This window comes from Ischnura elegans, chromosome 3, assembly GCF_921293095.1.
Source record: "Ischnura elegans chromosome 3, ioIscEleg1.1, whole genome shotgun sequence".
Taxonomy (NCBI): Eukaryota; Metazoa; Arthropoda; class Insecta; order Odonata; family Coenagrionidae; genus Ischnura; species Ischnura elegans.
In genome coordinates this window covers 76,906,497-76,932,398 of record NC_060248.1, presented here as the reverse complement: position 1 = coordinate 76,932,398, position 25,902 = coordinate 76,906,497, and the positions used below count along the sequence as shown (strand labels likewise).

Sequence of the window (25,902 nt, the reverse complement as noted above, 5' to 3'; positions counted from 1 at the left end):
CTCAGGGTGTATCTTGAAAGTCTCTTCGGCTTACACCGTACTTGACCTGGATCAATCTTGCCAAAAATCTCTCTCACGCCTCTCCAAGACTGTTCTCCTGGGATAAGTTTTAGTCTCTTTCTTTAAATTTCACGCAACGTCTCTATGGGTTTGCATGAATCAATATTTTGAAGTGTGATCTTTAAATCCACGCTTGGATATAAAAGTTTTTAACGGTATCGATTTTTCATTTATTAGTGAAGTTAAAAGCAACTGTGTAACTAATGTTTTGAGATGAGAGCTAAACTTTAGCTGAACATTTTAAAATAGTAGTCAAATTTAGTATTGGAAATCATCTAATGCTAGTCATTTTTAAAGCTGCTTGTATCTTCTGAGAACTTAATTTGGTGCACTTAAAACACTTTAATCCTAGCTGACAATGAGACAATGAGTATTATTTTGTAAATGAATTATTCAGCATCTTATTGTGCAAGGATTGAAGTTGCAGCTATATGTTCTCCGACACAATTTGAGCCAATAATCCGGATTGATTGCGAATTCATGTGTATCTAGACCATCATAAGGTAATTACACCCTAGACATTTAACACTTTCCTTAAAAAAACTCATCTATTTTCTAAAGCGGTGGGGATAGGGTGTTCATTTTAGTATGAACCAACTTTTGAATTTACACCGACTTTTTTGATCAACGAGGATTCTAAAAGTTAATTTCAATGGTTTAATTTTTCTTGATAATGGATATTAACAAGGCAAAACCTATATTGGTCAAATAAGAAGTCTTAGGAAATGAACAAAAATTTATATTTGTTATTAATCTTCAAGGAAGATGTTCACATAAAGGATTAGCATTTTTTGTATAAATAATTTAGGAATCACTCTGAATCTCAATGGAAAATATTTATCACTGAAACTAGCCGTAACCTTACTCTGCGAGACCGTGCCAAAATCGTCGTCCCATAATACACGTCTTGCTCTTCTCAACCATACGACTGGATCCCGATCCTCGTATACACGACCACCCATTCCCTCAGCCGTGCTTACACTCGCTGTCATCGGCTTTGTTTTCCAAAGTCCGAACCCCGTCACCCGACCACGGGGACGGGACCATATAGGAAGACAGGCGCGGGGGGCGTCAGAGGGGTGGGGGTAGAAGGAATAGAACGCTTTCGGAAGCATGCTCACCCCGGGGCATGTGCTCTAAAAGGTATTACGAGTGAGCTGAGGAGAAAGGGCGGGGAAGGGAGGTTATATGGGGCGTATTAGAAGACGAGTCGGTGACATCAAGTCTAGCGGAAGGGTGAGCAAAGGGCGAAGTTGCCCCGGGCCTCTTAGGCAAGCAAGAGTGGCTCCCATATAGGCGGGGCTCCCGTGGTTGTCGTGAGAGAGATGAGGGAAGACGATGACGCGGAGCTATCCCTGTCTATCCTCGAAGCGCAGGGGGAAGGGTGAAGGGAATGTAGAGATTGCGGAATATTGGTGAAGCGGAATAGCTTGTCATCGGACGTTGACCAACGGTATAGCCTTTCGAGTAGCACGCTCATTTATATCTTGGAACTTATTGAGTGCTCACTTTCAGGAGAGCAATTTTAAATACTAGGAGTACTGTTTGTATACCTGTATCTTATTTTACCTCCAAAATACTTTAATGTGTTATTTATTTTTCTACGTTGTAGTTGATTTCATTTTAACTTATTTTTTAACGGTTTTAATGAGATTAAAATTGGGGATAAGATTGAGTTTCAGATTCAGTGTACACACTAAAAATTCATGATTTAAATCCCATGCTCTCTACGGAATGCATTTCCAGAGCTCTACTATCCGTCTTCTCTCCCACCAGCCAAAGAATATTCCACCATTCGTCGAAGATGCCACGCTTTTCGATCACTCAATTTCTCTGCCTTAGATTTGATCCAGAAGCTATTTAACCATTAAAATTCCATTCCTAATACTATATGCCTAAAAAATCAAATTTCTTGTGCAATACCTCCTCTAAGCACTTTCGGCTTTTCCGTGTTTTTGAGGGCTTCTTGGGGCGTGTATTTATGTATGATTTAAGTATGTTAAGATTTAAATGTACGTTATATATGAATGAAGCTGTACCGGTTACTCCAGCAAACAATTTTTCCCGTTTTATAAACGTTTTCGGTGTAATGTAATCCTTGAGTGAAATAGAATACTTAAATCTAAAATATTTTTAAGCATGAAAAGTTGAGCATACAAAGGTAAACAGATAAGGATTATTTTTTCTTTTTTGGATACTTCTTTTGCATATCTTGTTTCTACTGTCAATATTTTTCAATCAAGTTACTGTTATTGTGATTATGGCGCTGAGACGCTAGAAACAGCGTACGGTTTTATGATGAAATATCTATGGAATACATAAAGTTAAATCATAATTATCTTTCCCCGTTTGATTAGAATACTCCTAGGTGGAACTCGAACCCTCGACGGTTGGCAAGGGAGGAATCGAAACGCGAAAGCCCATCGGTGCAAGGTGGTGAGAGAGAGGGAGGGCGTGAATGAGGAGCAGAAAGACTTTGAAGCGTGACGGGAGTGGTGAGGCGTGTGCTGGTTAGATGTTTGGGACGTGGTATGGGGGCGTGGGACTTGTCTCTCGTAGGCGTGCCCATCTCCATCGCGATCGAGATTGATACGGGTCGGAAGACAATGGCCCACTCAAGAGGCAAAGGGTCAATGGGTTGACACGGTGGGGAGGTCACCAGTGTGGAGAAGAAGAGCTCGTGATGCGCACGATAGCCATGTTGAACTGATATAGTGATTACAAGAATAGAATGAATTCATTGAATAATTTCATATTGGAGTTATTGAATATGTTCGATGTGATTGAATCATTTCGAAACGAACAATCTGAGCGTAGATTTGTGGAATATTCGATCGTTTTATTTGGATTTATTAATACAGTTAAAATATCCTGAATTCCCCACTTATGAATGCTACACTTAAAAGGAGGTGGAATGTTTGTTCAAAATAATTTTTCGCAATTAAAATGAACAATCCATTCGCTGTCTAGTTTTAGCTAGATTTCAGATGTGATGTAGATATTACCGAAAGAATATACACAAGGAGTTTTAGGTCGTGATACGACGTTTTTATCACAATCAGATTCTCGAATTTCGAGATGCATAAATCTCATTTCATAGCGTTGAAAGATAAACCACGGTCAAGAATTTTAAATTATTTGGAGCAATTGAAGATATTCCGTGTTCTGGCGATAATTAGTATAAAGGTTACCGGTTTGGAAATACCATTGAGAGATCTTTTCTGATGCGGAAATTTAGTTGGCAAGTGGTTTAAAGCCTATACAATTACAATTTACAAATACGTGAAGGTTCATATTTCTAGTCGTTTTTTCATTTTACTCTTAGTTTCATTAAAGTGCTAGTGCTGGTAGCTTTTACACATTAATCAAATTTCGCCTCTTACAATCCATCATGATTTACTACTCTTTTTAAAAAATTATAATTCATTTCCATGGACTAACTCAATGAACTGAGGCATAGAAAATAATAAAAATCCTCCCACCATGGTCCTCACCCAGGCACGATTGCCCTTCAATGGGAGGGGCAGTAAGAAGTCATGGACGCATCCGTGTTATTTATTTTGTCCTTTTCAAAGGGCGACTAACACCAAGACGACGCGAGCTCCCTCTCCCTCCGCAAGGTGGAGTTGCTTTAAGGACGAAAGGAAGTCGTTTGTAAGGGGCGAGATTGAATAAAGCGGGAGGTGTGGCTCGTACGCCTCTATAAAGCCAGTCGGGGTTTCCGCGAAGGCCGCCCGCGGTCGGGAAGTTAGAGCGCGGATGTGCGCGCCGAGTTAATGGCCCGAGCAGAATGGCATGTCTATGATGCTGCCGACGCCAAAGGAACGAAACCGCGAATTGATGTAACCAAAGCTTCCCTCAGTTTCTCGATGGCTGACGATTTCAGGGTTGACGCCTCCGAAGTTAGGCCAGAAGTGTTTTATAAAATTAATTTCATTTCAATAAATAGTGGTGATTATGAAAGCACATAATCATGAAATCGTAAAATATCCAATACATCTTTGGAATCGCCCAAAAATCTACCCACGCATTCTTCGTTTTGAAATGAGCAAATCACATAGAACACATATAAAAACTCATATATGAAATTATTCAACCGTTCATTGAATTGGTACGATCAATTACAATGATAAAGTAAGTATCGTATTTTTCATGTGAAGAATAAAAATTACTAATTTTAATGCGTTTAATATAGATAACCTTGTAAATATCAAACTACTTTGAGTGGTTTTCTGTGTGCCCTTTAAACTTTAGTGAAAGTTGTTATTTACCACCATCAGTAGCTTACGTGTATCACTTATGGTAGAGATGCCAAATATAAGACGAATCTTTTCGCCTTATTGCATTACGGCATCTGCGGAAACGATGTAATTTATAATAAACGCCTTAAAGTTAATCCTGACTTTATTTTTGATATAAATCGTATTTTTCCTCTGCGCAAAGTTGCACTTTCTTTTAGCTGTAGTTTACAAAAATGTATAATCAATTTATAGGTTTGCATGCATTTTTTTTTCCAAATAAAGTTGCTCTCTTTTACGCCCTTGCCATAGGTATAAAATAGTTTTGCGTGTAATTCCACGTTTCCGTACACAAAAGAAAGTTTTATGGCAAAATGGACCACCTATGTTCCCTTGGCGACCTCAGCACCACCGAAGCGTAAAGTTTGGATACATGACAAGCATGCGTATATATTTTATTGTAATAAGGTTTTTGTATCGATAAAATATATGCGAATTATCAACATAATATTATTTCACTATCAATAGAATTATATATAATTCTATTTATAGTAAAAAAACGTTCACGCTTATGGAAAGTTTAATCCATAGAGGATGCCGTCCTACGGGCTTTGGCATAATCCATCCGTAGGCGTCCACTGACCTCTCTCCTTCCGGCTCTCACCACGGAGGCTCGAGGTCATGCACCGTGTGAGATCGCATTTGCACTCTGCGGTTCCTGCATGCATATTCATGTCACTGCCGCTGTGGGTGAGAGACGGGCATGCTCAATGCACGGTTTGGTGATGGGTCTATCCACCCGCTAAGTGCCCTGAGTGCTCCTTAAATCCGGCCGTCTTCGCGTCCATAACCTCCCACTCATTTGCCCCAAAAGGCCTCCAATCATTGAATATAACGCAAAGTGAGTGAACAAATTTACAGCGGGGCGTCTCTGATGATGAGGAACTCTTAATTCAGTCTCTATTCACACGAATCTGTGTTGAATATGGCGAAACACCTAGGACTTGTTATTTCTCTCGTACATGATTTTTAAGAAGTCCTCTGCTGCCTTCCAAATGGCTGCGGACGTTTTCAGACTAAGGAAGGCGTGGTTGGTCATGGATGTAGTCAGATGAATGGATTGGATATCTAACTGCCTTGATTTGGTTTGGATACCAGAGGGAATACGTCATCACGAATGTTACTTTATTCAGCAGAATGCAGATTTGAATAAAAAATATTTAAATTAGGTCCGCCGTGTCAAATAGAAGGTATGATTGCGGTGAAAATTACTATATTATCACGTCTCTGTTCTCTTACCGTGCAATAGTTTTTCTGCACTTACTATGAAGTCGGTTGCCAGCAGCACTGCATGTAGGCACCTTATTAAAGTAAATACGGAGAGCTTTACCGGTTGAAACATGCTCTTCAACACATCTCGTCATGCAGAAGTTATTATCAGTTTGGATGGCAAAGGTCCCGTAGTGAGGATATCTTTCGCTTAGCATATTATAAGGTGTTCGATGGCCTGTATTCCCGAGCCATTTCTTACCACGCCCACTAGTCTTCATAGAGCTCGTGCTATCGCGTCATTAATGTGGGCAGAAATGCTTCTGGCTAGTGGGGAATTTGAGGGAAAAGCGCTCCTTTTCTCCCTTCATTCCTGAAATAGGTCGGAAAAAGCCCTTATAGAAAGGTAAGGTATATAAAAGAAGGGGGAGATGAGACAGGTAGGGGGACGGAGTCAAAGGCATTTTGGGGTGGGGCGAGATATTCTCCTAAGAATTCCTGTGGTTGTTGGGCGATATTGGTCCCCAGAGGGATCAGTTATTTCTTATCCAGTTTTCCCTTTGCCTCACGTCTTGAAGGGGCTGTACTCATGCGAGACTGAGGGGAAAGGACTGAGCCTTATGGTCTTGGATCCCTGGTTAAGTGAGAAATATCGCTTATTATCAGGTTAACGTATAGAAATATTCCCATTTAGTTAGTGAGGCGAGATGATACAGTTAATATGTGCTTAAATCGAATTTTCGTGTTTCGGTCTTCATTGAATATAGTAGCTATTTTTAAAAGCCTTATATTTATCATAATTTTGGAGCGGTTTGTATGTGTGTTTTAAACGAGATCATTGCATTATCAAAACTTTGTGTAATTGGATTTGCCAAATTGTTTTTGTTATTTTTTTAATTATATAATGGGCATGTTAGTTCATGTTGTTTTTGGGTGAGAATCTTGACCGATTCTGGATTCTCCCCTTGTTTTAGATGCTATCATGGCTATATTCGGCTGAGATTTTCCTCAGATTATTTTTATAGCTTTCTTTATTAGAAACGCCTGGTGATTTTCCTATTCATTTGATTTTCAGCCTTTTTCCCCCTCGATGCTTCAATGTATTTGCTTTTACAGTGGATTTACGATTTGGAATAAGAAGGATGAGGGTTAGCGGCGTGGTGGCGATTAATCCCATCCATCAGTGGACAGCGTGACTCATTCTTTAAGTATTTAAACATAAACTCTGCAGATAAATAAAGATACACTGCTGAAGTTTCCAGTGATAATAATTGAAAATTAAGATTAGGATGTCTAAGACGGTTTGAAAAAATGCTTTCTCTTGAATTATTCCACATGTTGATTTAAATTCTGTAATAAAAAATTAACCTATTAGACACATGGTAATACTTACTAGTTTTTACAAGTAGCCACGTCTGCTCAAGCTTATTGAGAATCGCAAAGACCTAATATCATAATGCTCACTTTAGCTATGTAGTTGTGCAGTGTACTTGAGTAACGCCCGAGAGTATTCTGAGAAGATAGTTTCTTGCTCCTCGAGTCTTTTCCCTGTATACGCAACCATACGGGTTCATAACAATAAACGTCGGCGACATTATCGGAGTAATAAGTTGAAAAATGAAGTTGTGATATTAAAAGTAGTTCGAAAAAAATACTTCTTTTACATTATTTCATTTTGTTAAATACTACAACTAAGAATTACCTTCTTAGATGTAGAGTATCACTAAATGTTGTAAGCAGCCATGACTGCCAAAGTTGATCAAAATACAAAGATACAGAAAATCGCACTGGCTGTATAATTTTGTAAAATGAGTAATACTTGAGTAATAGTTGGGTGTCGCATGATTCTGAGAAAACAGCTACGTGCTCCCTTGGCTCTTTCCTCGCATACGCAACCATCTTCCGCTCGGAGACTTCATCCTTCACACATTCGCGCCTTCTCTCCTCGCTTCTCATCAAGCCACGCCGGAGAGGCGACGTGCCCGCTCATTCGAGGAACGCGTGCGAACGCGTTATGTCAGAATTCCAGCAAGGAAACGAGAGATGGCGGGGTTTTCCGCGTCAAGTCCCGTGGCAGATGACGCAACCCCCGCCCTCTGTAGACTCGGTTTTTAATTTCCCCTCCGCACATGCGGAAAACCCTTTTACACGTATCTAACGCGAGGCAGATATATGTATGTATATATCTCGTCACCACCAACACCTCTCTGCATTTGGGTTTCAGACGTCCCGCTGCCGGTGACAAGGCTTGTGATACGAGGGGGATGATGGAGGTCTTAGGAGAAAGATAAATCCAGTCTGCAGTGTCTCCCTCTCCTTCTTGCCCTATCTGCACTCTGTCTGTTGTTTCATCTCTCTGCTGCGCGAATTCTTCCGTTGCGCCCACTTCAGCGGCGGAAGTTCGCTCGACGTGCATAAACACGCCGCTGCCGACGGGCAAAATACCCCTCTCCCCCTCACAGTTCATAAAGATTATACTTCGGGCGAGGAGTTCTCAGGTAATAGCACTCCTTGATAGAGTCTGGAGGATCAACGTGGAATGGGCGCTAATTCAATGCGTTGCATTTCCTGTTCAGTACCTAAGTGCTACTAAGTTTTCCTATTGAATTCCAAAGCCGAGCGCAACGGAATATTAACTGCCATATCACCTACAACTGTCATCCCGAAGAGAAATGTCTAAAAAACCTATGCACCCATGCATATTCATCGCGCATTTAAAGATAATATATCTGTCTTCAGACTATTCACGTTTAAGGAAGGGTAGAAATTGAATACGAATGCATTGAGTACCAGTAAACCAGATTCGGTCTGATGGCTATCGTTGTCTTCCCGCTATTAGGTCCAGAGTTCAATGCTATCAGTGATGGATATTTTTTATTAGATGTCCCATCCTTTCTTGGTGGCTCGTCTTTGGGCATTTTCAGTGCTTACATAGTACAGTACCCTGCCCGTTGGATGAATTGTTTGCCCATGGGGCTCTTGGCACCTTTATTCACATAAAGGTAACGCCCACGCTGGGGTTTTCTGTGGCCTGCCTTGCTGACCCAATCCCTAATGGAACGTTTGCTATTGATACCTCCCTGAAGATATTATACCTTTCTTTGGTATTGTGACAATAGGCATATATTGATATATGATTGCTTCAGCATAATAAAACCTTGTAGAAATATACCTCATCCAGGGGTAGCTTTAGGTAGCCTTGAACGAGAACGTCAGTTAAAACTACCAGCAACTTCTGTGGTTGTGCATCAAGTACGTTTTGATTAGTATATGAGTTTTGATGAGTGTATGATAGTATACGCAAAATATACGTACAATAAAAACATGTAGTACAACAAAAATAAAGGAATAGATTTATTTAATGTATCAACACTTTCAGAACGCGAGTTCATCCATTAAGTATTCAAAAATGCATATTGTAAAAAATGTATGGGCCATTTACGAGGGAATAATGTGGGAAATTACAGTAACAACATTGCATTTCCAACACTTATGTAAAACCGTCGTAAAATCTTATACATGACTTGCACCAATGCCTCAACTAGCGCAGCTCTGGGTGAATAAAGATAGGAAAGGAACTTTCAAACCATTTCTACTTTAAATTTCACGAATATTAAGAATTTATTGCGAATAGCGACAGGTTTTAAGTTATTATAATTAGCGCAACACCGGAAAAATACCCCGTAAATTAGAAAAAGATAATGGCTCCAATGTTCTATGGATAGTAATGAAGTCAATAAGAGTGCAATAATTTTATTTATACTCATGTGCCTTATGTTGCTCAAGCATGGATTTTCGTTTTTTATAGGGTCTCTTTCAGTTACACATCCGAAGATTTGTCTGACACATATTACCTCTCATTTCTCTTAACGTCCAACCATTTAACACTTTCGCGTAAGTCTTCTGTTTTGCATCCCTCATCACTCTAAGTATCTCATCTGAGGCTTTCCAATCCCATTTTTCCCCTTCACCTGTCCTTCAGTGATTGTTTCCATCAAACCATCAGGATCATAGGTATCACGAAGATTTTACCTCGCCAGTCGTGATCTCGCTCTCTCTCTCTCATTGTCAGACACAGACGTTGGACTGGAACCCGTTTTCCCCTTATCACTTGTCATTCCATCGCTTCCAGTGGAGGACGGATCCGTTGATGGGAAACAGCCGAAGCGGCAAAAGGAGGATATTAAGGTGTCGTCGTGCGACGGCGGAGTCGCATGTTGAAGGGTCGCGCGTGACAACGCGAGTTTCCTCGCGGCTTTTGTCGACTCTTCCTTCCGCCTTCTCTACCCGCTCTTCCGCGCCCCTGAGCTCTCTCTCTCTCTATCTCTCGCGGAGTTTTCTTTCACCTTACCCCGAGGCTCTTTAATTAAAATCAAATCTAAGGGACCCCATGCCCGCGGAAATTAGTGCCATTCTCGAGTCTTAAGATGGGCGTCTGAATTGGTACTGGTATTCTGCGAATAATTACTGCGTTCTGTCGCTCGCAGTGTTGTATCTACTCCATATACTCTGCTTACTCTGAAGAGGAGATGGATCGTGATTATGCGTTCTCCTGCGCTTTAGATGTTTAAATCTCTTCGTGGTTTTCTGAGTTTGAATTTCAAATTGTTCAGTTGCTGTTTTCCTAAAACTCACCCGTAACACACCATCAGATCATATTTGAACTTTTATTAAAAGTAAGCATAAAAGTTAACCCTACTTCTTTGTTCATCGGCCTCCAGTGAGTTTTTGATATTCTGGAATTATTTTTCAATATTATATTCCTGTAAAGGGCTCTCAATAAAATTAATGTGGACGCTGGAGTAATCTGACGAGTGGTCGAAGGAGTTCATAGTACAGTGTATATTGACACTACTATTTATTACCAATGGTTCATACACGAAATTAATTACAAGTTAAGAAATTAGAGGGCCAAGTCTGTCGAGCTGAGTAGGAGGTTAAAAAATGATGTATTTACCTTTACGTTATTTATTGAACTCCTTAATTATTGATTTCGTAATTGAACTGGTAAATAACTGGAGTAATAAATTAAATTAAATCTTCGAAGAGGAGTAAAGTTATTGATATGATACTTAACAGCGATGTACCTTTTTGTACATCACCTTATCCCAACCCTCCTTCCTTGTATCATCCCTTTAACCACCCCTCGCTGGTGAGTTAAGATGGTTTTCTCACTGGAGGAGAGCATCTTAGCTGTCTCACTAAAGACATATTGGACTACGGATGGTCGGGTGGCCAGTAAGACTATAGGGACACCAGAATGATCTTCCAAATGGACGGCAGCCCAACACATAAAGGCGATGTTGCGCCTAAACTTCGTTGGCTATGGTGGTCTCATCGGCAAATCCCTTGTGTGCGTGATGCCATAGTCTCTCTCGCGGTACGGCAGGATGTTAATAAGACGAGCTTCCCATCAAATTCGTGTAATGGCGCCGTATTTCTCCCGATACTCTCCGCTCCATTAAGGAGAATGGGAAAAAGTTATGAGAAGCACCGTAGGCGAAGGTACGTCATCAGGTTGCCCCATTGTTCCTTTTTTTAGTTTATGGGGGGTTTTTCACTTCAAGTTTCGTCCCGAGATTAATTTATAACCCTATATAATTCTTACCTTCGTGGTTTAATAATTTTTTTCGGTCTAAAGAGTAACTGCGAGTGCGGTTACTTTTTTGCTGTTTTTTAAAGTTTTTTTGGTAGACTTATTGCAATGTAAGATTTCAGTTTTTTTTCAATTATAACATAAAGTGAAATGAATATTGCACTTGCACGAAAAATGTGTGATAATTTTCTTTATAATTCGTTTCTTGAGAATTCATCTGTGCATATATTAATGATCATACAATTTTCCTATTGTGATTTTAGTACGCCGATGGCTTCAACTTATTGCAAATCACTCCTCGAGTAACATGCAAGTCTTTTTTTAACTCTTTGATTTCACTTTACCCATAGGCTATTTAACTATTTATTAAAAGTATGATTTTATTATGAGAAAATGAGAGATTGCAGATGTCATTATAAAATAAATTTAAGACAATGCTAATTTTATCAGCGGATTCAAATATTGTTGGCTGTGTAGTCCTCAATGTATTCTATTATATGATATCCATATTCCTTTGAATATTCCTTTGTATTGATCATAACGACATAAATAAATTGCTTTGTGAAGTTGGTCGATAATGAGGGCTACTTAATAAGTAGAGTTTAATCTTTAAACATGTATTTAAATTCAGAAATTTCATTTAATCAAGCACCCCAAATATTTTTGCAGAGTAATAGAAATGATTTTAACGGTTTAGAATAACTGAAATTGATGTTTCCATATAATAAATAGTTGTAAGTAGAAATTCCGCTTGAAAATCGGTGCTCAGTAAGTTTTTTAAAGTGCATTGGAAGACAAAAAAATTATTAGCATCATCCCAAAAGTGTATAATACATCGTGTCCGCCACCCCTGCCTTAGTATAACATCTATTATGCGCCGTAGTTCCTTGGTCGATTTATTTTTGCGTACATTGAAACAAATTCAAATGGCCCAAATGGGGTGGGCTCAAAAAGAAATAATAAAGGTGGTGTTCATGCCCCCATGCACTTGCCCCTTTTATATTCTCGTTTATTTCCCTTGCAAGTCTGTGATAGAATGGAGCAGTGCTCCATCAAACCCGATGTCCCCCTATGCGCCTCAATATACCTTCCGACCTGATGCGATTCCGATGTCTTGCCCCTAGGCCGGAGGAGCCCGACGGGGAGCAGCGGAGGAAAAAACACCGAAATTCCATTGTTTTCTTATACTTTGTATAAAATCCCTCCGCACCCATTTCCGATGGCGCTGTCTCCTTCTCCCCACCCCCGTCTCCCAGGTTCTCTCTGTTGGTGAAAAATCGAACCGCGCCCGACGTCACGCCCTGCTTGGATTCCGATCACGTCCAAATTCAAATAACTTTTTCCCCCCTTCTTCCCTTCCTTACATTCTCCGCTCCTATCGTCTCGGCTTTCTTTCCCTCAAGTCGCTGCACGGCCCTCTTTCCTTGTTCCGCTGCATCCTCTCAGGGTCTTCGCTCGCTTCCTCTCAGGAGCGCAGTTCTTGTCCCCCTCCGGAGAGCGTGGTGGATGGGGAGAATGTCTTCTCCTGGCTCCGATGGGGGCGTCCAATCGGGCACATAAGAGTCTTCCCTCCTCTCCTCTAGGGAGATATGAGTGCGGTGGAGGTATGTATGCGGCCTAAGTAACTGGTTGGGTGGGAGGTCGAGGGAGCTCCATCATGGTGTTCGAGTTATTTTTTCGAAGCGAACGCGGCTAAATGGAGAGGATAGTGATGTAACTATCCTCTCCATTTAGCCATTAACCATTGATATCTCTGCAAGATGCATATCTCAGTCAAAATTATTAACACTCTTGGGTATCATCAATACTATTTATTTCCTAATGCTTCAACTGTTCTCCTGGTTTTGGAATGGGTGGGATATATTTTTATTTCCGGGAATAATAAGGTTTAAATAGTTATAAAGCAGGAATGTGCATAGAAGTGGTAAAATCATTTGAAGCCTACTTCCTTAAATAAGAAATTTAATTGCCATAGTTACATCACTATCCTCTCTATTTAGCCATTAACCATTAATATCTCTGCAAGATACATATCTCAGTCAAAATTATTAACGCTCTTGGTTATCATCAATACTATTTATTTCCTAATGCTTCAACTGTTCTCCTGCTTTTGGAATAGGATGGATACAGCAACTAAATGTCTTAGTTAAGGAAGTAGCTACGGCTTCAAATGATTTTACCACTTCCATGCACATTCATGATTTGAAACAATTTAAGCCTTATTGTTCCTGGAAATAAAAATAAAATCTTTTTTGTAAGCAATATATCCTGAAAGAAATCATGTATCACAAGTCTCTTTGCTGATGCATGGTAGTTCCCGTTTTGCTCATCATATACAATATACGATGGAATCAATTCATTTAATACAATCAAATTAATATGCTGTTATTTAAATAAATAAATGATATATCACCTCTACAAATCGTACTGCTTCTTTTTTAAAATTTAGAATCAATGTATTTTCATGTTTAAGCGTTTTATATATTTAGGTTAAGTCCAACCTAACGAACACGTTTATTTCTTGCGTTTTCATCTTAAAAAAGATTTCATAGAAGAACTATTAGCGCATGGTTCCTTGTGTTATTCTCAGAGTTACATGCGGGTTATTCATTCGATATTCATGCTGTATCGTTGTGGGGCACTATTGTGTTGGCGGTTGAGAAAAAGCTCCCTGTGTATCATGGTCGCAATGAACGGTCGCATCAACTCGGGCGTGGGAGAAACACTCCATTGTGGTTAATTCCACAGCCACAGCTGAATTAGCTGTCGAGTCGGGGTTTTCATCAAAGGGGTTTCGCCATGCTTTCCCCTTTTCCAGAAACGTGAGTATCAATATAGACTGTGTTTGGGAGTGATCCCAAGTGGCGGGAATACTTTGAATTTAGGCGCGTTAAATGTTTCATTTTGGAATGTGATGCGAATGTGTGCCACCGTTAAATACGACGACTCGCCAACATTGATCAAAGTACCGATACTGGGCGATCCGTGCTCATTTTGTGGGCGACGTCTCGCTGAGGCATTTTCGCAGTGTAGCCTGATATTTTCTCATGCTAATTTCTGTAATATGAGGCTGATTGAAATACATGCTGCATACAATTTCCTTTTATATTGATGCTTGCTTAATTTTTCGCGTGATATTTCCATATTGTTTCAAGGAATTTTTGGATTTATTTGATATATGATATGGTTCCTATTGCTTTTCTCTCTCGTTACTTTCAATCTATTAAAATAATGAGTAAATCGATTTGGGTAGGATATAGAGAATTTCTCCAGACTAAGTCATTGTTATACTTTAATTTCTACTTTATTTTTTTCCTTTATCATCGCTTTGGTTCCAAATCATCAACAATTCCCTCGAGATTCCCTTTTCCAAATTTTCTGCCCAACAGACCTCTATTTTGGTTACTTACATCAATTATTTTGATATTTTCGTGACGATAGCCCTTGTTCTCTAATTTTGATTCGGTGGGCCAACGTTCAGACGTGTCAGAAGACACAGATCATTCACCCCTATCCTCGCAAAGAACCGACTCTAGGTCTAACGAGCTAATTGGCCAGTCGGAGAGCTTTAACGCACCAATAAATGCGCCTCTAGTTCTTCTAACCCGCTTTGAAGCGGCGGTAATTACAAGGGCCTCGCCCGGCCCCCCGTTGAAATCAGTGACGAGGAATCCTCAGTCATTCCCAAAACAGCCGCGGCACTTTGATTTCACGCCGTTGCACCACGGTCCGTCGACGGAGTCCATGGAGGGGGGGTGTTGTTTATGCGCCCCTGGCAACCAGGAATCCTTTGTTCTACCCCTTGTGTCCCGAGGAGAGCAGCCACCCCTGCTTCCGAGCCATGGAGGCCGTCTACACCCCAGGGGTTTTTAAGGGGAGTGGCAGGGTGCGAAGACTAGGCTTCCGGTTCAAGTGTACTGCCCCATGGCATGCATACTGCGACTAGCCTCTCCCTGTAATATCACTTAATCGTATAGTCTCTTAATATCATTTATAGTGTTCCTTGGATTACATGAAAAGGCGGAGTCAGATAAATTAGTGACCTCACTCTTTCTGAGGAGTGGGAATTGAATGTATTATGGAGAATATATTTGTTGGATATTGTAATAAGTATATTGTGTGTTTTATCGATATGCTAAACTAGGTAGCAAAATACTGGTAGAGCTTAAAAATGTTCCGACCCCCTGCTGAAGTAATTGAGTTATCAGCATTGAGTGATGATTGCTATGGTATGGCATAGGCCTGTCATGAAACGGTACCTTGGCAGTATATGAGTTTGGGAAAAGTTGCGAGCGTGAAAAAGAATTTTAATTTCTAATGAGGTATGAGTATCTTTTCATTTATACCAATTTATAGTGCTGAAAACCTAATCGATTCATGGCATATCCTCATTATTTATTGGAAACCTAATCGAATAAACATTTTTAACAGCTGACATCCTATGTACTCAAACAAATTTGGAAATTTAGCATATTAATGGACGGCTATGAAGCACTACTGCACTTTGTAATCAATTGTCGTCTCATTTGATGGTTTTCATATTTATCTGTTCATACCCTTTCCGCAAGTTATTATGCGCGAAAAGTGATTGTATTAGTATTATTTTGACCCACGTATTTTTGTATTTACTGTCTTGATGTGAAAGGTTCGAGCCATTACCTGAGCTCATTCCACGATCGTTGATCTTTGTGCAATTTAAAAGGGCGATGTGGGTATTGAGGGTTCTCTGTCGCACACCGAAGTGATCAAGAAACGATTGCGGGTGAATTGGAGTCGGCGATATGGGACTACTTGTAGTCTGGTTGGGTAATGCGGGGATCCAAGGCTGACAATGAGTGTGGGTTGCATTCCGATAAATGCAATTTCATACTTTGTTACTCATTTTTTCATGAATTCAACTAAGCTTACCTATGTGGAGTTAAGTATAAAATGGGTTATGATATAAAAGGGTGAAACATAAAATACATTTAACTATAAGCAAATTATAAAAATTTGCCTATAATTACATGTATTTTCACAGCAGATCTAAGGTGTAGATCTGAAATGCAGAGAAACCTAACGGCTATGAAAATTTAGGGATTCGAAAGAAATGGTTTTGCATTTTAATTCATTTGCGTTGAATAAGGTCTTTGTCAAAAGTTGTTAGCTCAAGGTAAAACCGCATCAGTAAATTTATTTAGCTGTAAATAATCTTCATTAAAAATACGAACCTCGACAAATTTCTATTTTTTTAAAAGTATAATCGTTCTTATAAATATCAAATAGATTAAAAACGCACTATCCTTTTATTTAATATAAATATTAAATTGAAGCATTGTGCGTATCAAACATTTAGGAAACTATGCTGAATTATAATATTTCCATTCGATTAGTATAGCCTCATTTCATCCTCATTAAGTATGCAGCAATACTTAAAGTAATGCCCAATACAAATTCAGGCATGTAAAACCAGCATATATGTGGCTGCTGTGGCCCTTTTCTGCGAATATTTTTGGAGATGTTACTCCCACGCGCGGGGTAGGCTAAGGGCGGTTTGTATTTTTATTTCCCTTTGCACTGAAAAAGAGGAGGGTGGGCAGGGCCAATTCTCGCCCTGACCGCCACATCACAGAGATGCCGTATTTATTTCCATCGCGCTTTCTCACCCTGTTCCAACACAACCCTCTGCATCCACAGCGAAGCCCAATCCACCCTGTATTCTTTCCAGGATTAAAAGCGCTGCGGGTTGCAGGCATGCGATGGCCCTCATCTTGTATCTTCTATTTATTTTTTTTTATTTCGACCGGCCTGTGGTTAGCCGGGGTCGGAGAGAAAGTATCAAAGGAAGAAACCGGTAGAATAAGGGCTAAAAAAAATTCACTGGGACTGCTCCTCTGTGAGGGGCGAATTTAATCTTTAATCTTGAACTTTTCGTATAAAAAAGTTATTTCAGATGTTTTTTTTCCCAGGCTCTTCCTCGAATTTCATCGCTGGCAAAAATTAGAGTCGGCCGGCTCATTTTAAACTAGGCGGCCATCAGAGTCGTGACGCAAATGCTCAAGCGGTCAGCGTATTAATGAGCCTTATTTGTTCCTTTATTTCCTACCTGCCATTTCAAATTTCTGTTTTCTGTTGCTCTTATCACCTCTATACGAGCTTAAGCAAGTAATACTGCGCAGTCCTGTCTTCGGTGGTATGCATGTGGCAATAAACGTTCACAGCTGATTGTTAGTGAACCGTGCGTCGCGTCGTAAAATCAGCCAATATACTCGATGGATAGAATTGCTTTAAGATTTATGTGAGTATGGCCGCCTCCATTCCGAACTTAAACATTATCGGCACAACCAACATCACCTCCGAATACCACCGTGATGGTTTTGTGCCATGAATTCACGTTAGTTAATGCTAATCTTAGGATTCTTAAATTCATCATCCGAATTAGAGCATCTAGCATCCTCTGCGTGAATTTGAATTTCATTTTCTTCACCTGTAGATTTGTGCACCTAGTTTTTATTCATACCAAAGACTTTAAATATCTTAGATAATCAGTTTTATTTTTTCATTTTTATATCCCTAAAGTTTGCCGTAATCTCCGTTTCATTGAATATTTTCTTTCTTTGTCAATGTTTTGTCGAAAAGATTGCCAACCCAGCCTTAAGTTTCATGCAATATTACTCTCAAATACATTACATCTTTTTATTTATTTTTAACTTCTAGATCTTATCAGAGAAATTCTATATATTTCAGAGTCTTTTTTAGTCATTTCTCGCCAATTTGGCGAAATAATTCGTTTTCACTTAACTCTATCTGAAAACGATGGGACTCTTTCTCCATCATGGGGACATAATACTGTTCTTCAAAGACGTCCCTGTTAGCATCATTAGAAATCCTCTCGTAAAAGAGCAGTTGACCTGCGCACTGCAGACTGGAATTAGCTCCATTTATGGCGTTGGTTCTCCAAAATTGCCGTTGTAAAGTTCATGGTTGTCGTTCGAGTTTATCTCAGACCTATCCAACCTCAATTTAGTCTCACGATGCAACAAATCTCGAGCCATTTGAATAAAAGTGAGAAGACCAATCTTTATCCATTCCGAATTCTTAGTTGTCGTTGTGGGCACCGAAGTTTTCTCTCCTTTTCCCAATATACGGGCTAATCACTTCACTGCTGTAATAATGCAGTTGAAGCGTGATGTATAATTTATATTAAACCCTGTAGACTACAACTTGTATCTATTCAGTTACCCTGGCGGTAATTCAGCTTGCTCCATGTTTTAGGGAAGGGGGCACTGAGAAGGAGTGTTCACCATCCTCTCGACCTATACATTATGCAAAACTTTACTGCTGGTGCTTGGGACGTTATCTCCATGCACCCTCGTCGTAAAATTTCGATTGCAAGTCGTGAGTTAAGTCGACGTATCGTTGACGGGCTCGTAGAGAGGTTCGTAGGCTGCGCCGCCTGAGGGAAGAGTTCATGACGATTGAGTCATAATGATTTAACGACTCCCGTGGCTATCAACAGTCGTTTAGCTAGTGAGAGAATTTCAGCCGGCCAGTATCGCCTGCGGAACGGACTGAGTGCTTTGAATCGGTGGAACGGTATTGCTCGTAAATGTACTTCGCCAGCACGAGTACGTCTCCAGAATTAATTGCAGCCTTGAATATTTAATCACCGGAATACCCTTAAAGGTCTTATCCAGCTCCGTTTTTCATTCACTGAAACATAGTAAAGTAACCGCTAGTTCGGGTAAAGGTAGGTACTTCAAAGTTTTAAGCATCTGAGGCTGATGTGGCAACGGGAATGTAAAAAATGCATGTAAGTTTTTTTCAGGTTTCGTTCCAATCAAAAAAATCTATTGAAAAGTTTTGTACACGTTTTAGTGATTTTATTTGAAGATGAATCTAAATAGTTCACGGGTTTTAATGCATAACTAGCCAAAAAATCTTTTTACACGTTCCACTTGAAGTAAATTTCCGCTGTTTTTTTTGCCCTGGAGTTGTGTAATCCTTCCTCCCCAACGTAGGTATGCTCCTGAAAGCAAAACCGTCATTGAATCTCGATCCCCTGCTCTTCGGGGAGTTCCGAAATTCTTGAAACTTCAGTGCCACCCTTCCCTGCTTCCTCTTCCACATCCTCTTCCTTCTCTCCTTCTCCTTCAACTTTCCTCTCCTAAGTTCTCTTCCTCTCAGCAGCCAATTCCATCGCTAATACTCTCACCTCTTGACGTCCTCAGAATCCCTCTGGCGTTCAACCCTTTTGTACTCCCCACAGCTAATCTGCATCCCCTCTTCTCCTCCCTTGGTTTGGTGTCAACCCCCTTGGTACGAAAGAGGCCGGGGTTGCGTGCGTGATAGTGTTTTAAGCTAGCCTCCAATATTCCTTTCCAGAATTCTCACCGTTACGGGCTATCGCATTGACCATAGGAACACAGCACTAAGTACATCCGTACGTACGGAAATGGTCTAATGAAAAGGATATAGATTTACAAAATCACCGAAATAATCGAACTGAATGGCAACTTTAAGGTTGGTGTTATTTTACGAGAGAAACTGAGTACAAATCTTTAATTTAGGTAATACCTTTGGGAGAACACCCCCGTTACCAGCTGTAATTAAGACGAGTTTGAAGCATACACTTTAATTAGGTCGTTGCTGAATTTCACGTCATGACCTTTGCAGAACAATGGAACTAATTATTTACTTACGCGCTTAAAGTTCTAGGCAACTCCAAGAATTCTGCCAATTTTTGGAGGCACATATAGTGGTTGAAAACCTAAGAGCTGACAAGAGCATTTCATTTTTCTTCATTTCATAGTAAGTTGGTTGTTTTCTTCCTTGGCAGCTATAAGTATGATAATAACATTCAAATTTCATGGAAGGAGGATCAGCTCAAATTTCAAACATTGCTTAAGCGTAAAAAATGTTAGATTGAATCGTATTCGGATAAGTTCATGCCATTGAAATTTTAATTACTCGACATTTTAAATGTACCTACCTAAATGTTGGCTCTTAAAAGGCTTGTGGAGTTTGGTTTACATACTACATACATACCATGGTAAATTTCACCGGACGGGCTAAAGGGTTTCTCGGAATTTCCGAAGTCGAGAAGGGGAAGATGGGATCAAAGGTAGTGGAGAGTGAGAGTCCTCTCTTATCCCAAGACGACGGGATTTTCGGGGGGTTGCGATGTTTGGATTGAGTAATGCTGCCAGGCTATCGACACTGAGATTAAGTCTCCCTCAATCTCTCTCTCTCTCTCTCTCTCTCTCTGGGCTCTAATTCTCTCGCCTTTGGGTTCAGAAGGGTTAGCTGATCAAATCTTGAGGGACAGGACTAGCCTAAGAAATGGCCCCTCGCCTCCGAGAGCTTCATCATGGCGTGAGATGTGACGGTTATTGAAATTTTCTTCCCATCCCTATCGATAACTAAACGGTATGTTGCCTCGTGTCATTCAGTGGACTATGCATGGAAATAATTTCACCTTGTTTTACTATAACCAAATACTTTACAAGAATGAGTTGCTTTATTCATGGTGTTCACTTTGATGGTGATTTTAAGCCCGATGTAGTTTCAATTCCGACTTTTTGGTATAGAAAGGCATATATTAATCGAAACACTAAATGAAATACTATAGCACGAAAAATGTGAAAGGAGAATCCGTTCTATTAACAATTTTTACCAGATACAATTATTTTGCCCCCTTTTTTTCTCTCCATTTTCACATATTTGTTAATTCTTGAAACTATTTTAGAATTTTGTGATGTATTGTTAAATTTAGAGTAGGTACTTGGTTACAAATAACTGATTTTACTGTTAGGCTACTGCACGATAAATGTGGAAGACGGGGTAAAGACGGGGCATAATTTCTTTAGGCTTATTAATTCAATTCATAACCGAGAGAATATGGTGCATTTGAATTGAACGAAGTATTTTAAGAAGTTTTGATGGCTATGCTTCATGACCAAAGTTTGATCCTTTGATCTCCGCACTCATCATTTGGTGTTTTTTTTTCTTATCTCACCAGGTCTGATTGACCGAGGAGCTGGCATCCTTGGTGGTTTCGGTGGGAGCTCGAGCGGTGGAGAGTGCATGAGCGAGCCTCAATGCCCGCACCCTTGCCGCTGCGCCGACGGCATCGTCGACTGCCGTGAGAAGGCTCTATCGCAAGTGCCCGATTACCTGCCCGAAGCCACCACTGAGCTGTGAGTACCCACGAAATTTTAATGCTTGCTCCAATATTAACCATTCAGGTTATGAAACAATTTTTTTACCGTAAATTTTTAACAGAAATATTTTTTTCTTGCCTTCTTATTTTGTTTCGAGACTTGTTCTATTTCCATTTTATCTTTCAAAAAACATGCAAGGTCAATGCTTCGGTAATTTATTTTTTCATCATCAACGACTCCATGTAATTATTTGTTTCTAGTTATTTCCTGGTTATTTCTACAACTTCAAATGTTCTTGTAAAAGGGAATTTGCTCTCAATTTTTTCCAAAAAAATCTTCCCTTAAAATATCTCGGTCATGCAATATTTAGCGTGGGTATCATATTCAAAATTCCAGTTTCGATAAATAATAAAATATTTTAAACGCAAGTCAGTATTATTTGAGGGATAAATTTTTCGCATTTCAGACGCACTAAAAGGTATAAATTTGCGATGTTTTTGCGTAAAGTGTGTTATATTTTGTAATGAGGAGACCCATTCTGCAAGAACAAGTGTAAAGTTTTAGTGAATTTTATTGTTACGTGTTAGTTTATTTTTTTATTAAAAATATGGGTAGCTCCCCATCTGATATATATTTCAGAATGTCACAGAAAAATCACCCTAGAACTTCGCCATGTTTTCAGTCCCAACAGAAGCAAAATAACAGGGGTGATAAGCGCATTGATCTAAGGATATATAAAAGACTACTCTTACCGATGGACAGTAATAATAATTAGGCAATATATGAAGCACTCTCACAAACACATTAATCTCCCCAGCCGGTTTATAGTTGGTAACTTAGTAGCCCCCGTCATGCGACTAATGGAACTACCCGTAGAGTAGTTTAAGGATGTACATAAACACACAAGTTTGATTATAATCTTTTAATTTTGTTGTACAACACGTAAAAGGTAAAATATTTTCGCATTAAGAAAAAGCCTATAATTCAAGCTCGAATATTCAATTCAATTTCAAGTAAACTCAATTCAATTCAATGACCTTAGGTGCTCTTGCCAAAGAAAGTTTCAGACATATTTTTTCCTACAAATCTACTCGTTAAACATTTCGGTTATGCGAGATTTAGCATGGATATCGTATTCAAGAAGCGGTTTTAGGTAATTTTTAATATATTTTGCAAGCCATGTCGGTTATGTTTTACGGATAACTTTTTCGCATAACATAAGTACTCAGTAGATATACATAGGCAATATTTCATTATAAAACATTTTATTTTGTAGTACATATATCTTTAAATTATATCGTAATCATAAATATCAAAACACGAAAGAAACCTGAGTACGAGAATTTATTTCATTTGCCTGCACTCTGAAAATGAAAATACCTCTTAATGACCAGTTGATATCACTCTAAGAGCAAACGTAAAATACGGCAGTTGCTCAATTGATTCACTGCTAGGAAGTTGAAAGCTTGTTTTAAAGCCCACACGTGATAGATAGGCCTTCTGCTGTGTGCTAACGGTGCCTCTAAGTAATTTTTCCTTTAGCAAGTTATTTTTCGCTAAGCTGTAAATTCAACTCTCCCTTTTTCACTTCATTAGATACTCTTCGTGTACACCACGAGATTACTCGGTATGTAAACAACCCCATTCGTTCCAACTTCATGACATAGAGTGTCCCTGATAAGTATACTGGCAAGTTTCACCAAAATAAAAGCATGTTATGCTTATGTGTGCCCATTTAATCGAGGCATGTTTATTACTTTCCAGCACCATGTTTCGTCACACAAAATACATTATTTATTGTAGTTTAGTTCATACATGAATTTTTTGATTTCGCACAAGTTAAAAAAAGTTTTTTTAAATATTTCACGAATACTATTGGAATTGTAGCAATATCCGTTGTTTTTAGGGTAATAATCATAATTTCAATTAGTTCGGACAATAAATTAAGGATTTTGTAACACCTTTAAAAATACTGGTGGTGCTTTTTATTTTTAAAATGGCGTTGAATTTTACAAACGGACATTATCATGATAAAAAGAAGAACACAATGGTAATTTCCACACGTTTAATATTACAATTCAGCACCGACCATGGTTTCAACACATAAGTGTCATTATCAAGGATAATGTCACTTATGTGGTGAAACCTTGATAATGACACTTATGTGTTGAAACCATGGTCGGTGCTGAGTTGTAATATTAAAAGTGTGGAAATTACTATTGTGTTCTTCTTTTTATCATGGATATTAAGAAATTCCACAAAATCGAGCCGGATACGATTTTATACGGACATTATCATGCTCATTCGTTAATTTTTTTAAATAAAGTTGATAAATTTAATGTTTACTGCGTACTTCATATTTGAAATAATGATCCTATGAGTTTAAAGGTATTGTCTTAGGAAATAATGTTTATTTATTTATTCAGTTTGTTTGTTTATTTATTTATTCAGTTTAGTGATAATTCTTATTGCTACTAATAACCATTCGTATTGTACTACCTTTAAAGATACTCTGTGGACTTTTTTTACCGAAAGCATATTTATGTGTTTATTTTTTCCTGTGACAGGCGCCTGGAACAGAATGAGATCACTGAAATTCCACCCAAGGCATTCGCTCCGTACAAGAAGCTTCGCAGAATGTGAGTACCATTACAGTTTATTTTTATCTTTCTATACGCATCCGTCAGTAAGGATCTAAGAGGACTTCTTGCGAAACAAATAACTTGACCTCCCTGTCCTTCGAACTAACTCCTTTGTTATTGCTCCATTCCTAAATAAAATGAAACTATGGGTGAAATAGTCTACCTGATGAATTTATTATAGCTTGCACATTGGTGTCGCAATCATCAGTCTCGCAAAGAAGTAAAAATGTTCTTGTTTTTTTATTCTTATTTTCTAACCTGTTTTGAGCGAAGTACGAGATCTCTTCCGAGGATAATTTTAATCCGACTTCGTGTGGATGGCAGGAATGACACGCACCGTGTCTATTCATTTTTTCGAAAGCCAGAGAGAGGCCGTGGTAGAAATATCATGAAACCTCTATGTTGACATCATCTTCATAATCCCCCTCCGCACGCGAGCACTACCTACTGAATGAGATATTTTCCATTCTTTTTAAAATACCTTTTCTTGGAATTTTCTTGCTAGATAATCTGAGCTTGGTTTAGGTAGCGTGCGTTGTCGGATTTTCTAAATTATCCTTGTCTCAATTCTTTCGTCATAAAAATTGAAAGGTTCTTGCACGGTCAGTAGTTTGGTTGATAATGTGGCGCTTATAACGGCTATTTGTTTAAAGAATATCCGGTTCCTTCTTATTATGTCGTAGTATTATACTTAAATTATCGCCATTTATCAGGTTTTCTCTCGTTTTCTATCATCAGAAATTGGTGGTGTGCCTCTTAATGTTTTTAAATTGAGAATGCTCAATCTTCCCTTAATCTGTGAAGCCTTCTGCTTGTATAGCGTTTTGGCTGGAAGAGCAACAAAGCAAGTAGATTTTTCTTAATCATTCTTGTGGATATTTCACCTAGCAAGTAAAATATTTATTTTAAAAAACAGGTTAATAATTATACTATCTAATAGTTGTTGGTTTATGAAATTGAATGAAAGGAAAATGAATAGGATTTTAACAACTCGAGCTATAATTAGTTTTAGTAGTTCAGTTCCATTCAGTTAGAATATTTTTCGTTAAATATTTGTTCTTTAGAACCAATCTTTGAGTGCAGTTAAGACGTGATTTATTGGAAACATTTCATAAAAGGATCGTTGAAATTTATGGAAACACCTTCTGTTTTGTGCTATTAATAATATTCTCCCACTGTTATGTGCCAGCCAGCAGAGGTCAATACTGATATCGGTGCCCAAAATTATTGCTCGTAAAAAAATGCGTGTGCTTATCATGGATTTATGGATGTGCTAAAGACCTTCGTTAAACATCGTCAAAAATATATCCCGCTGAGGCATTTAATTTTCATCAGTGTCAGTACCTTGATTTTCGATAGACGCCTGAGCTGCCATAAGGGAAATGTTCTTGGACAAGAACTGGGGCGCATATCTCTGTAATAGTGCTCGCATTTGCATATTAATATGATCTCGTAAAGTTTCGGAAGACTACTGTCCGACCGCATTAAGTTCGCAACTCCTTAACGGGAGAAACGTGAAAACCACTGATTAGTGACGTTAATGAACGGAACCGTCGAGATAAGGAATGAGATTAAGACTTCATGGGAGGTGAGAAGAACTTCGGGAAAGATTGAAGGTGGATTTATTGCATCAGTAGAGCACGAGAAAGGAGAAAGCTGTAACTAGAGGAAGTGGATTGTAGAAAGAAAACCTTACCTCGATGAGATATCGGCTTGAACCATTACTCTTCGATGAATTCCGAACGCTTTATCCGCCCGCGAATCGCTCTTCGATAAGGCTCTCACGCTGGGATTTATTCTCTTTGCCGTGAAATTTTTCCGTCCACCGCTCTCGAGAGCACCTCTATATCGGATCGGAGAGGAGAAAACCTTACAAAATCCCGGTTTCGGTCGAGACAGCGTGATTTTCTTTTATGAGCTGCGACTTTTCTCACCGGCTTCATATATTTTCGTGA

General features: G+C 39.1%; 1 protein-coding gene across 4 annotated transcripts in view; it reads left to right on the top strand.

Moving 5' to 3' along the window:
• The window catches only part of LOC124156038 (protein slit), a 500,940-nt gene that overhangs the window by 236,935 nt on the left and 238,103 nt on the right, over positions 1-25,902 (top strand). For all 4 annotated transcript variants that reach the window (XM_046530336.1, XM_046530334.1, XM_046530335.1 and 1 more), the window contains exons 7-8: positions 21,164-21,341; positions 23,873-23,944. In XM_046530336.1, the coding sequence (XP_046386292.1) occupies positions 21,164-21,341; positions 23,873-23,944 (250 nt within the window). The remainder of the gene's footprint in view (positions 1-21,163; positions 21,342-23,872; positions 23,945-25,902) is intronic.